This window comes from Podarcis pityusensis (genome assembly GCF_964106645.2).
Source record: "Podarcis pityusensis genome assembly, chromosome: 5".
NCBI lineage: Eukaryota > Metazoa > Chordata > Lepidosauria > Squamata > Lacertidae > Podarcis > Podarcis pityusensis.
In genome coordinates, this window is record NC_138032.1 from 99,285,038 (window position 1) to 99,298,712 (window position 13,675).

A 13,675-nucleotide genomic window follows, 5' to 3' on the forward strand; every position below is an offset into this window, starting at 1 on the left:
GGAAAAATTAGAGACAGAGAAAAAACAAAATTTACAGAGAATGCTGAAGTCTCCCCAGGGACAGGCAGAGAAAGCTGGAGGGGATCTGGGCCACAGTCTGCCTTTCTTACTAGGCTTTTTGTCTCTCTGCTTATCTCTGTTTAGTAACTAATTTTTCTTATGGACTGAAATGGGGAGGAGAACAGATAGTGAGGCATATTAACAACAACAACAACAACAACAACAAATAGGTAGTCAGAAAACTGTGTATTCCCATTCAGTTTTCTTTGCCTGTTTTTGAGAGAGAAACTTCAGAACCCCCAGCAGTGAGAGCTTACATGCAATGTCTGTGTGTTACATAATAATAATAATAATAATATTTTTTATTTATACCCCGCCCTCCGCGGCCAAGGCCGGGCTCAGGGCGGCTAACAAGCAATAATAAAAAACAAGTTGAATGATTACAACTTAAAATTAAAATTAAAATACAACATTAAAATATTGAAACATTAAAATATTAAAATGTAGCCTCATCGCAGGAGGAGAAAGGAAAAGAAAAAAGAAAGAGAGGGAGGGAGGGAATAAAAATGGCTCCAAGCCAAAGGCCAGGTGGAACAACTCTGTCTTACAGGCCCTGCGGAAAGAAATCAGATCCTGCAGGGCCCTGGTCTCGTGAGGCAGAGCGTTCCACCAGGCCGGAGCCAGGGTTGAGAAGGCCCTGGCTCTGGTTGAAGCTAATCTCACTTCCTTAGGGCCCGGGACCACTAGGGGGTTGCTATTTATGGCAGTGTTTTTCAACCACTGTGTGCCGCGAGATGTTGCCTGGTGTGCCGTGGGAAAAATTGAAAAATTCGAAAGATTTTTTTTTAAAAAAAAATAAATTCAAATTTTCGCCCGCTAAGCGGGCGCCGGACTGTGTCCTGGGTATGGGGGAGGGGTTTGACCCCACCCTCGGCCAGCAGGGGCGCCGATTGGCGCTCCTCAGGGGGACACCCTCCACTTTTCTGATGTCCGGGCTGTGATTGGTCCAGACTCCAGCCTGGACCTATCACAGTAGGACACCATCTTCCGACTTCCTTCCCGCCCGAGCACAGTGTGCGCAGCAGCGGAGAGAAGAAGACGTCGCGACTCGAGTCACCAGGAGGACCGGAGAAGTTGTCGTTTTATTTCTCTTCAGTCTCCACTGAATGCCTTGACTGGGTTAGGGACCCTTATAGCTCAGCATCAGTTGGTGGAAAGGACATGACTTTACAGGAGCAGGAGGAACTAACTGAACTGAGACAAAATCGTGGTTTCAAGCTAAGATTTGCTGATCTACCTTTGGACAGTTTTTGGTTGGATACTGCCAAGGAGTTCCCCCTTCTGGCAAACAAAGCTATTTTGACATTGCTCCCATTTTCCACTACATATCTGTGTGAGATGAGCTTTTCAAGCATGATTGCTATAAAAACTAAATACAGAGAGAGACTGAGAGCTGTTGACGAAGAGCTACGTGTGTGTCTTTCTTCGATTCCAGCCAGAATATCAGCTTTGTGTTCAGCCAAACAGGCCCAGGTTGCGCACTGAATAAAGTATTTTATAATTTTTCATATTTCTGTTTACTTACTGTTTCATAATAAAGTAATTATAAAATACTTTCTTTGTGTTTATTTGATTCCTATTCAAGAGAATTTCTTTATATATAGTCAATATAGGCACAGAGTTAAATTTTTTAACATTTTCTAATGGTGGTGTGCCTCGTGATTTTTTTCATGAAACAAATGTGCCTTTGCCCAAAAAAGGTTGAAAAACACTGATTTATGGACCTTGAGGCTCTCCGTGGGGCATCCCGGGAGAGGCGGTCCTGTAGGTAGGAGGGTCCCAGGCCATGAAGGGCTTGAAAGGTCAAAAGCAGCACCTTAAATCTGACCCTGTACTCCACCGGGAGTCAGTGCAGCTTGAAAAGCACTGGGTGAATATGCTCCCATGGCAGAGACCCCGCGAGGAGCCTCGCTGCAGCATTCTGCACCCGCTGGAGCTTCTGGGACAGCTTCAAGGGCAGCCCCGCGTAGAGCGAATTACAGTAGTCAAGCCTGGAGTATAAGACATAGCCAGGCTCTGAATACCAAGCTCCAAGGGTTTGAGTGCATGTGACTTTCATGCATGCTCAGAACCCTTGGAACCAAACCTCTGCATACAATGAGGGATTCCTGTTAATGACAGGGAAAATAAGTGCATTGTGTGTGATCTGTATTGGTGGCACAATGTAAGTCAGTGTAAAAATGAAATTGCAAACTTTAAAAAATAGATTCAAACATAAAACAATGTTCACAGTAATTAGTCTCTATAGTACTAGAAACTATGAGTAATCAAGGTCCTGTCTGAACAATCTGGAGCTATGCAGTTTGGTGCCTTGGCAGAGGGGTGGGTGGGTGTTGGTGGTTTTTTTTACACATTTCACCTCAAATACCTTTTCCACAGTACTTATGTTATGGACTACTTGGTTCTGTTGCTGTTGCCATTTATTACCTGAAATTTCCTCCGGGCTACAAAATACTGCATTCTCCTGATGACTTTGACAGCTGTTCGGTGTGCTTCTGTTAGCCTACAAAACAAACCAGGCACACATTTTTCCCCCAAAGATTTTAAAATACAAAGCTTTTCAGTGCAAATTCGCAATAGTATATTAAGCATACACGCCCCTTTAGATCTTTGTGCTTTGTCTTTCCTGCTTCAATTTTGTACAGGAGCCTTCAAGTTTCTGACAGCTGAGATCCCCTTGTGCAGAATGGAGGCATGCTGTGCTCATAACCAAAATGCTTTAGAGTGTGAAAGAGAAATAATTGCCTGCCTTCAAAGGACCTCACCAACTGCTTCTGTGCCTGCCTGTGTCTCTGCATGAGTGACTGGTCTGACCATCGCTCCTCCTGGTTGGAAGATGGCAAGTTCAAACTGTGGATCATGCAGAGTACTGGAGGCTTCTATCATCCTGTAGCTACTCAACTAGCATTTCTTATGGCATGCTGGTGTGCCCTGGCATAGTTTGAGAATTAGTGGTTTAAGGTGTTAAACAAAAATAGATAAATCTGAAGTATAGAAAATTCTGGAGATTTTGCCATCAGTGCAAGCAAGGCACAATGTAGGCAAATGTGGAGCATTGTGACACTCTTCATATTCTTTGAAGGTACCCACAAGTTTCTACTACAAAGAAATTAAAATGCGGACAGATATTTGGACACTTGAAGTTATAACAAAAAACCTTTCCTAGAAAGATGCTGGTCTTTATTTCATCATTGCAAATGAGTTCACGAAAGTTATTAAACCAGAAACATTTTTACCAGCCTACCTGCCCACGCTAGCTTGTGACAGTTGCTTGTGACACACCAAAACTCTGGCAAAACCAGGTGATTTATCAAAGCTTTCCTGCTTGATCCTTAGAAACCACAGCTGACCAGGCAAATTACTATTTTCAAGCATGCTTAATTTTAAAAACAAAATTATTTCACATATTTCACATGTAAAGAGTGTGCTTCCCCTTACACTGGGCTGATAAGGGTAACCTGGGCAGGCCCAAACAGAAATTGTACGCAATAAAGTCAGTTGTGTATGCCCACTTCTGCTTAATGCAAAATCTCTTCCTGGAGATATTAGGAGAGCATTTTGCTCTTACACATTTGGAGATTGTAAACCTTTATGCTCTGCTTGTGAACACCCAAAGGCACCTGGCTAGCCACTGTACAAAAGAAAATCACCTTCAAAGGGGAGAAATTGAGTATAAATATCCCTTCCTTTGAGCATCTCTCACTCTTTCATTCTGACTCATCCTGGACCACTAAATTTTCTGTGAGCTGGCATGAAAGGGGACTTACTCTCCCCCTTAATGTGGCATTTGTTGCAAAGGGAACTAAGGTGAACAACTTAACAATCATACTCAGTTTCTGCTACATACAGGTCAGGCTTAGCTTCCCCTTCCGAACAGAGCAAAATTATCACATGTGTCTACATTTCCTGTCTTACTGAGGAGTCCTGATCTGCACTAGATTGCAGCTTGGGGAGGGGCAGCAGACCTTTTCCTGTTTAACCTCAGCACACCTAGGCACACTGTGGTTCAGCATGGGTGGGTATGGCCTCCCCGTGAGGGAGCCAATCAGAGCGAAGAAGAAGAAGAAGAAGAGTTTGGATTTGATATCCCGCTTTATCACTACCTGAAGGAGTCTCAAAGCGGCTAACAATCTCCTTTCCCTTCCTCCCCCACAACAAACACTCTGTGAGGTGAGTGGGGCTGAGAGACTTCAGAGAAGTGTGACTGGCCCAAGGTCACTCAGCAGCTGCATGGGGAGGAGCGGAGACGCGAACCCAGTTCCCCAGATTACGAGACTATCGCTCTTAACCACTACACCACGCTGCTCTGGCTCTTCTTGGCAGGGCCTCAGAGTGGACCTGATTGAAAACTTCCTCTGCTGGGTCCTAAGAAATAAGAGGAGGCCTGCACCTACTCTCTCCACCTTTGTTCCTAAGGGCTTTGCCATCACCTATTCCTTTACTCCATTTGTAGTTTAACCCAGTGGGGTCTCTTTTTAGACGTGTATGCCACCTGCAACATTGATATAGAGATCAGTTGGTCACAGGTTTTCAGGACCAGGGATACATTTTTACTCACAAATGGATTGACTATTGCTATGCGGAGTTTGTGCCTGTTTCATAGCAATAGCACATATTTGCATTTTGTTCTTTATTCTATGTATGTCACAACTTGTAAAGTATGGGTGAGTTTTTCTCTCAATTTTGCTGCTTTCTCTTTTTGTAAACCACTTTGAGATTTTTTTCAACAATCAAGCCATGTATAAATTTTATGAAATAAATAAATAAATAAATAAATAAATAAATACAGGTGGGATAGTCATTGGGCTGGATCCTTAGGAGGGACAGAGACAGGGACACCTTGTCCCACCCCAATGCTAGATTAAGGGATCTTGGAGGGTGGCGCTTTCTGTCCAGAAGTCCAGCTCAGGGGCTGACAAGCCATAATGCACCTTTACCTGAGGTTGCCTCAAACGGACCACTGGAAGCAGTGCAAACTGTTGTGGACCCTAACATTAGGCAGCCTCTGTGGGCTGACAGCACACTGACCATCACTTGGGCTGCTCGATCAAGTGATCCATGCCAATGCCAATGCCAATGCCTCTTCCCTGCACTCAATTCAGCTGTCACCTTATTTCATCTCGGAACTGGCTGTTCTATTTCTGCTCCTCCTTGTTTTTACAGCATAAGGGCCCACAATCAAGCAATAGCAGTGTCCAATTTGCAGGATTTCCTTTTCACAATCTTGTCTTAAATGCAGTAATTTGCGGTTTACAGGAAAGGTGCCCTCCTCCTCCTCCTCCTTTTAAAAAGATCAAGCTTCTATTTCCATTCTGCGTCAGGAATGGACACCTCCCTTGATTCAAATAAAGATAGAGAAAATCGTTGGGGTTAAACCATTCTCTGAATTCCTCTCTTGGCTTGGGAGGAATGGGCCCTGAGGTCTGGCACTCACTTCTTCATGGAATGCAAGAGCAGGCAAAGGCACTGGATGCAGAAGCTCGTTGTCTGCTGCAACCCTCCGACTCCATTTCTGGAAGCAGAGGTTATCCTACTAATTGGATTTTTTTAATTGGCTTTAAAGTAATGACACGTGCTGGAAAGAGATGTGACTGTAAACTGCAAGACATTCAGCTGAGATAAGATTTTATTTGGTGCGAGAGATGGCTGGGGAGAGGGGAGCCCACGGTTTGTTTATTTTAAGCTTCTCTTTATATTTATGATTCGGCAACCCTCTGTGGAATGTAAGCTAAAAAATATTTACGAGTGAGGAGGGAATAATTGGAGTTATACTGAGATCAATACAGCAATAATGAAGACTGTATGTGACTTGAAATGAAAAAGGAGGGCGAGGGGGAAGCTCAAGTATGAACATGATGGGAACATAGAGTTGTTCCTCCCACCGCCACTTAAAACATTGAAAAAGAGATTTGTTTGTGCTTCTGACGGAATGTAATTAAAGATAAAGGATAATTGGCTATAAATCTCAGCTGTAAAGATGAAAAGAATCCATGGGAAATAGCCCACTTTCCTAGGCTGAGGGGGGAAATGGCGAAGATCTGCAACACAGTATTACTAGTGAGACAGAATGGCTTTTAGCAGGCTGTCGCCTGTTCTGAGGCATCGAAGCAAAAGGGACGGAGAGCTAAGACCTTTGAGAAACTTCCGAGATTCAATTCTGCCACAAGTCATGATGGGAGACAACACTGGGAAATTGAAAGAGACAATACCATAGATGGTCAGAAGGAATCTCCATGGACATAACAGTTTTTCAAAGAGGGACAAAGATGAAAGCTGTTTCCCAGTTCTGCTGGATCTCTCAGTGGCTTTTGACACCATCGACCAGGACATCCTTCTGGATCATCTAGAGGGGCTGGGAGCTGGGGGCACTGTTATACACTGGTTCCGCTCCTTCCTCCTGGGCCGTGTTCAGAAAGTGGGGGGGGGGGATGAGTGTTCGGACCCCTGGGCTCTCACTTGTGGGGTGCCCTAGGGTTCTGTCCTCTTCCCCATGCTTTTTAACATCTATATGAAGCCACTGGGAGAGATCATCAAGGGGTTTGGGCTGAGTGTTTATCAGTATGCTGATGATACCCAGCTCTACCTCTCTTTTAAGTCAGAACCAGTGAAGGCGGTGAAGGTCCTGTGTGAGTGTCTGGAGGCGGTTGGAAGATGGATGGCTGCTAAGAGATTGAGGTTGAATCCTCACAAGACAGAAGTACTGTTTTTGGGGGACAGGGGGTGGGCAGGTGTGGAGGACTCCGTGGTCCTGAATGGGGTAACTGTGCCCCTAAAGGACGAGGTGCGTTGCCTAAGAGTCGTTTTGGACTCGCAGCTGTCCATGGAGTTGCAGGTGAATTCTGTGTCCAGGGCAGCTGTCTCCCAGCTCCATTTGGTACACAGGCTGAGACCCTACCTGCCCGCAGACTGTCTTGCCAGAGTAGTGCATGCTCTAGTTATCTCCCGCTTGGACTACTGCAATGCACTCTACATGGGGCTACCTCTGAAGGTGACCCGGAAAGTACAATTAATGCAGAATTCAGCAGCTAGACTGGTGACTGGAGTGACCGCCAAGACTATGTAACACTGGTCCTGAAAGATCTACATTGGCTCCAAGTACGTTTCCAAGCACAGTTCAAAGTGTTGGTGCTGACCTTTAAAGCCCTAAACAGCCTCAGCCCAGTATACCTGAAGGAGCGTCTCCACCTCCATCGTTCAGCTCGGACACTGAGGCCCAGCTCCAAGGGCCTTCTGGCAGTTCTCTCACTACAAGGTGTGAGGTTATAGGGAACCAGGCAGAGGGCCTTCTCGGTAGTGGCACCTGCCCTGTGGAACGCCCTCCCATCAGATGTCAAGGAAATAAACAACTATCTGACTTTTAGAAGACACCTGAAGACAGCCCTCTTTAGGGAAGTTTTTAATGTTTGAAGTTTTATTCTGTTTTTAGTGTTCTGTTGAAAGCTGCCCAGAGTGGCTGGGGAAACCCAGCCAGATGGGCAGGGTAGAAATACAGTGGTATTAAGTGGAACTTAATTCGTTCTGGAGGTCCGTTTTTCTTAACCTGAAACTGTTCTTAACCTGAGACACCACTTTAGCTAATGGGGCCTCCTGCTGCCGACACTCCGCCGCCGTGCAATTTCTGTTCTTATCCTGAAGCAAAGTTCTTAACCCGAGGTACTACTTCCGGGTTAGCAGCGTCTGTAACCTGAAGCGCCTGTAACAGGTGCCACTGTAATAAATTATTATTATTATTATTATTATTATTATTATTAGTATTATTATTATTATATATTTCACACACAGGACTGAACAAAGATAATATTTTGAGTTCCTCACTTGAAGTTTTATAAATTTATATAATATAACAATACAAATGGAAATCATTAATTATGCAGCTATTGATCAAGGGATTATTATTATAACTGAAATGTAACTAAAATTAATAACATTATGGAACACAGTGGCATAAGATCAGAAATGCATCCAATCCCCCACGCAGGAGCCACTTTAACCAAAATGTATTAACTGGAAGTTGATTGGCATTTGAATAACTGTATTAATTGGAAATTAATTGATATTGTTTTAATTTGGCTATTATTGGGGGAATATTGGAAAACTAATAAAACTTTATTTTGGGGGAAACCCTCCCTGTGCAGAATTTTCCATGTCATACAGAAGGTTTGAAAACCAGCCTGATGTCTGTGAAAACTGAGGTGAAACACAGTTCCAACATGAGGACCAACATCAGAATGATTGAGGTGGACCCCTATAGTAAGACCAGAGATGTAGCCCTTAATTGCAAAAATGTGAATAATAAATTGATTAGTCGTACTGTTCTTACAAACAAAATTTCTAATAATTAAGTGCCTCAAAGTGACTGAGACAGTAAAAATAGAATGACAATGACTCTAAATTAAGAAAAAAACAGCAGTAAACAGAAAATAAAATACTGATCCCACAATATATTTAATAAGTCCTACCCACCCAACTCACAGAATAAGCACAACAAAGACTGCTGACATAAATGAGTATCTATTGCACAATATGTAGGCATGCACATAGCATAAAATTCACAGGCACACAACAGTTCACATGCATGCACTGGGTAATTTTTAATTAATTAATTAATTAATTAATTAAATTTATATACTGCCCTTCATCTTAAGATCTCAGGGCAGTTCACAAGATAAAAATACAGGATAAAAGCACAAAATAAGTAGATTAACACAACAACAACAAAAGCAAAACAATAATCTCCACTCCCACAAACACATTTAAAATAGAACATTAATAAGCCCAAGGCCTGGTGGAAGAGGAATGTTTTCACCTGGCACCTAAAAATCTATAATGAAGGCGCCAGATGAACCTCCTTGGGGAGAGCATTCCACAAATAGGGAGCCACAGACTTGATTGGGAATCAACATCAAGTCTAAATCTTACTGTGTACCTCAATACTAGGCCTTTGCATATTTAATTCAAACACTGCATGAGCGAGTATAACATTTCAGATAAAGTTACACCAAACAAAAAGATGCCAATGAAAACAGTAGCCTTGTGTCTCCTCTGTATTCTACTTTAACATCTAGGGATGCCCAAATTAGTATATCACACACATATATGCAGCATAATTGTACATCCCAGACTTAGGAAATCCACATACTAAGCATCTTTATGTGAGAGAGGAACAGAATAAGACATAGGCCCACCATTTGGAGCTATAGCCTCATGGCTGCCATAATGCCCTGTTCTGGACTACGTGGTACAGCTTAAAGCTCATGAAATTAGATTCCTGTATGCAGTGTGAGTCTCAGGTCTGAAAGTACTATGCTGGGTTCACAGTGGTGATATATATGCTCCATGGCTATGAGAATATGATAGGGAACTAACAATTGCTTCATGATGTCTGCTGGCAGTTGCCAGGGGTGGAGGAAGGAGGGTGCGGTGGGGGAGGGTCACCCCGGGTGTCACCACTGAGGGTGATGACAAAATACTGGGCGGCACTCACTGCAGCGCGCCCAAGCCACAGGTCTCTCCCAACAGTCCGCCCACTGCCTCCCCCCAGCTGTAGTGGGAGGAGGCAGGCGGACTCCTCAGAGGCCCCGCGGAGCGCCCCGCCCCACAGGCAGCTGGCCCCGCCCCTGGGCACAAGGCACGCGCCCCACCCCAGGCACCTGATCGGCTTGCTCCGCCACTGGCAGTGGCAGCAGGATTTCAGTGCATCATTCTTTCATTTTGCCTTTCTTCAAATGTTGATTAAAGTCAGTAGAAGTGTAACTGAGCTAGAAAGAAATAGGTGGGCAATAGTTTACCATTTTGTAGTGTTGCCATACGTCTGGAATTTCCTGGACATAGCCAGCAAATGGCCCTCATTAACAGTGTCCAGGCAGTAATCACTAAATTGTCCGGGAAAATCTGGATGTGTGGCAGCCCAACAACTACTTTGGCCAAAAAAGCTAAGCACATTTGTGTCCGGATTTTCACTGTTTGCAATATGGCAATCCTACATCTTGTAATCCTGAAACCCAGTAAGCTCCTACCACTTATAGGAAGTGGGGAGCAAGAAACAGTGTGATTCTAGTCAAATGTAACAATCTGGCATGGTAATGATGTAGGGATCCTGCTTGCTCAGCCAAGGGAATGAAGCAAGAAAGACACTTTCAGGTTTTACTATTGCTTGTGATAAATAAGCATAGAGGAAGTCTGAGAATGAGGTAAATAAGCAAGCAGAGACTGATGCAGAGCTCACATTTTCACTGCCGCCACACCCTGGGAAAGATATTCACTGAGTATCCACTATGACCCTTTTCCTGGTCAGTCACCAGCAGTTTGGATACCAGTGTGTATGTGAAGCTAGGAATCTTTTTTTGCCACAGGTTGTAAAATGTTTCAGTGGAAGGGAATCTTCTATTGGGCCTGCGGTCTTTGTGACGAAAGGTGTTTAAGATTTGTGGTGCCTTATAATATCTGTTTCTTTGCGCATATACACATTGAACAGAGAAGGGAGCAGCTAAGCATCGTAAAGAATGTGGGGAGGAGGCAAAACATATACGCCACCTAGAACTCTGTGCAGAAAAGGTAATAAAAAGATGTAATAAAAATAGAAAAAGAAATAAAAGAAGTGAGAGTCCTCTTTTTTTAAAAAAGATATTTATTGAAAAAAATTTTTTTTTAAAGTTACAAAAGAAAAACAAAGTAGAAAAAGAGAAAAACAAGCCACTTCCAACCATACATATACAAATTCAAAATAAGAGAGAAAAAACAAACAAAAATACACCACAAACATTTAAAAACATTTAAAAACAAATTCATTATTCTCAACTCCTCAACTATCATTACCCTCTTTCCTTGACCTCCTCCTCCTCCCCTTCCTTGTATCCTGGTTGTTAATTGTCACAGCAAATCCTTTCCATATTTCAAAATATTCTGTCATTACATTACCTTAAACTATTTTAATCTTATCTTACTATAAAAAACCTTGAAACTTAAAACTTAAATCTTATTTTTACCAACTTCTCATAACCATAATATTCTTGCATAATTCTTTAAACATTTTCACTAAAGCCAAGTAATTTCATTCCAACATTTTTCTAACATTCATCAATTTTGTAAAACAGTCCTAGTGGTGAAAAAGAGAAATAAAAACAAATCCAATCTTCATCCAGCGTCCCTTCCTCCTGGTCCCGGGTTTTGTCAGTCCTTGTTATCCCATCGATCTGGCACATTAACCTGGTATCCTAATATCCGAGGCCCTTAAGTCTCTTCCATGTCCCTTCCGCAGCTCTTCTTCATATTTGTAACTGTATTTTCCCTTGTCTCCTGCTCTTTTCACTCGTGGGAACTCCAGCTTAGCAATATTTTTGACCCTTCTTGACAGATCAGCCCCTTTCCCATAATCAGCACTAAATTCCATGTGGTATTTAAAAACATGTTTCAAAATCCCTCCAAAATTGAGAGCCCCCACAATCCCAAACATCTCACGGCCCATTGCCAGACTTGAAGAGTCCAAACATCCCTGCATAGGAGGGTCTATCCAACCCCCCATTTCCAAACCAAACCAAACTTTTTCTTTCCAAATCTGGCTTTTTCCAAGTTCATTTGTCAAATCCAAAAGTTCATATTCCTGTTGGGCCTGTTCTGTCAGGGCACACTCCTGATTTAATTCCTGGGTGGGCTCCACATATTTTCCCACTGCCTGTTCAAAATTTCCCACTGCCTGTTCAAAATTTCTAATCAAATCAGCCATCAAATTCATCTTCTCATGTAGCTGTTCCAGTAGGGCATTTGTTTTATAGAAAGCACACAACAGAGCTTCTGAATACATTGTCCTGCAAGGTCAGATGTCTATTCCCACGATTGTAATCTGTAACAGCTGCCAGCTCCCAGGAGTTGGTTACAGTTTCACAGTCTCCCTCTAGGGGGAAAACTTCTATTTAATCTTTCTTTTAAAGACAAGTCTAGCAACAGAGTTTCCTTTTTTCAGATATTTTGTCAATATTTGTTCCTTTAAGGTGCGAAAGGAAACAATGGAATCACTTTCTCTTCTTTTAGCTATCTGTCAAAAGCGTTTGTCTCTGGTCAATGAGCTTCAAACGTCAGTCCTGACACCCCACTCCAGGGTCAGGACGATGGAAAGTTACTTTACTTTAAACTCACTTCTGCAGGTTTAAACAGTCCAAAAAAGATCCCCCTTCTTCTCCTGCTGCCGAAGGGGGGTTCAACAATTTTAAATGATGAAAGCCAATCCTTTAAAAGCGATTTTCTGAGCTCTAGTTTACGTTGTCTTTGCTTTATTCTGTCTACAAAGAAACGGAAGGCTGACTTCCTGTTTAGACCTTCCCGTTTCAGTACCAAATTGAAATAGAATTTTTAAGTCAAAATTCCTTTCTGGTCGCAAGTCCTTATTTAAAGTCCAATTGTTCAAAGTTTAAGTACTCACGGGTGCTTATTTTAGAAGCCAAATTGTCCCAGGAAAAAGGCAGCGCTCTCCGGCAACGGCTGTGCGGCTTCGCTCCACGGAAATAGCAGTTGACTCACAGCACCGCGCCACTTCCCCCTCTTCGCTTCAGAGCCCGTTAGTGGGTTCCTTTGCGGGTTGGGGGGGGCGCTAAGGGTGCCCGCCGAGTCCCATGGTCACAGGCTTCATCCGCCTGTGATTTCTAAAAGGGTCCCCGCTTCGCCGTAGCGGAAAAGACCCGATTCCCGTGGAGCTGGTCCCTCCAGTTCAGAGGGAGTCCGCCATTGCCGATGGCGCCACCCCGGAAGTTCCAAAGGAGTGAGAGTCCTCAAAGCAACATCCCCCAAAGAAAACCACATGCCTTCCTTTCAGCTCTCCTATGCTCCTCCTTTCCAGTCAACTGCAAGACAACAACAAAACTCTCAAGAATTCTGGGTCTTTTGCTGGCAAGAAGTTTCTCTCTGGCTCTGACATAAGCAAGGGTGATATGCCACAAATTCGAATAACTAATAACCAGCAATCATCAAAGCTTCTATATACATAAAAAATAATATCGCCAAGAGGGTCCATTGTGATAAGAAGAAGAAAAACATTTGGCAGTGCAAGCCAAACACTTCATCTGCCATGCTGGAGGGGTTTGGATGAGGTGGAAGCAGCCCTCTGCCCGCGTGTGCCAGGCTCTGCCAAAAGGGTGGGAAGGCGGAAGCTTCTGCCAATGATACCCCCGCCAGCAGTAGCCAGCACACCCCCCTGAAATTCAGGGCTTTAGGGAAGGGGCGGAGTTGGGCTTGTCAAGGATCCACTGGGAAGTTGTGGCAAGGGTCTGATCACCACTAATATGCAGACTCCTCCCCACCACCAACTTGATGACAAGAGCAGTGGGACCCTGGATAGGCTGCTGGCTCCACCAGCCTGTTAAGCCCCACTGCTGTCTTCTATGGATTAGAAAGAATGAATTGGGGACGCTGGGGCCAGTGGAATGGATATTTCCTCTCACATGACCTCAGGCAGAAGAAAAGACTTGTGGGAGGCAGGCACTTCCTTTTCAGTTTTTCGGACTCGGCAAGCAGCAATGTTTACCGAAGCACCAGAAACAAGAATAGCATCCTGCCTCCCTTCCTGGCTCACAAATCAATAAAAATAGAAGTGACAGAGTCAACAGTACCCCTCCTAAAGGAAAAA

At 43.7% G+C, this 13,675-nt stretch overlaps 1 protein-coding gene across 7 annotated transcripts in view; it reads right to left on the bottom strand.

Moving 5' to 3' along the window:
- The window catches only part of LOC308477160 (potassium voltage-gated channel subfamily KQT member 1-like), a 357,143-nt gene that overhangs the window by 148,178 nt on the left and 195,290 nt on the right, over positions 1–13,675 (bottom strand). For all 7 annotated transcript variants that reach the window (XM_081005502.1, XM_081005506.1, XM_081005504.1 and 4 more), the window contains one exon: positions 2,488–2,563. In XM_081005502.1, coding sequence (XP_080861628.1) covers positions 2,488–2,563 — 76 coding nt within the window. The remainder of the gene's footprint in view (positions 1–2,487; positions 2,564–13,675) is intronic.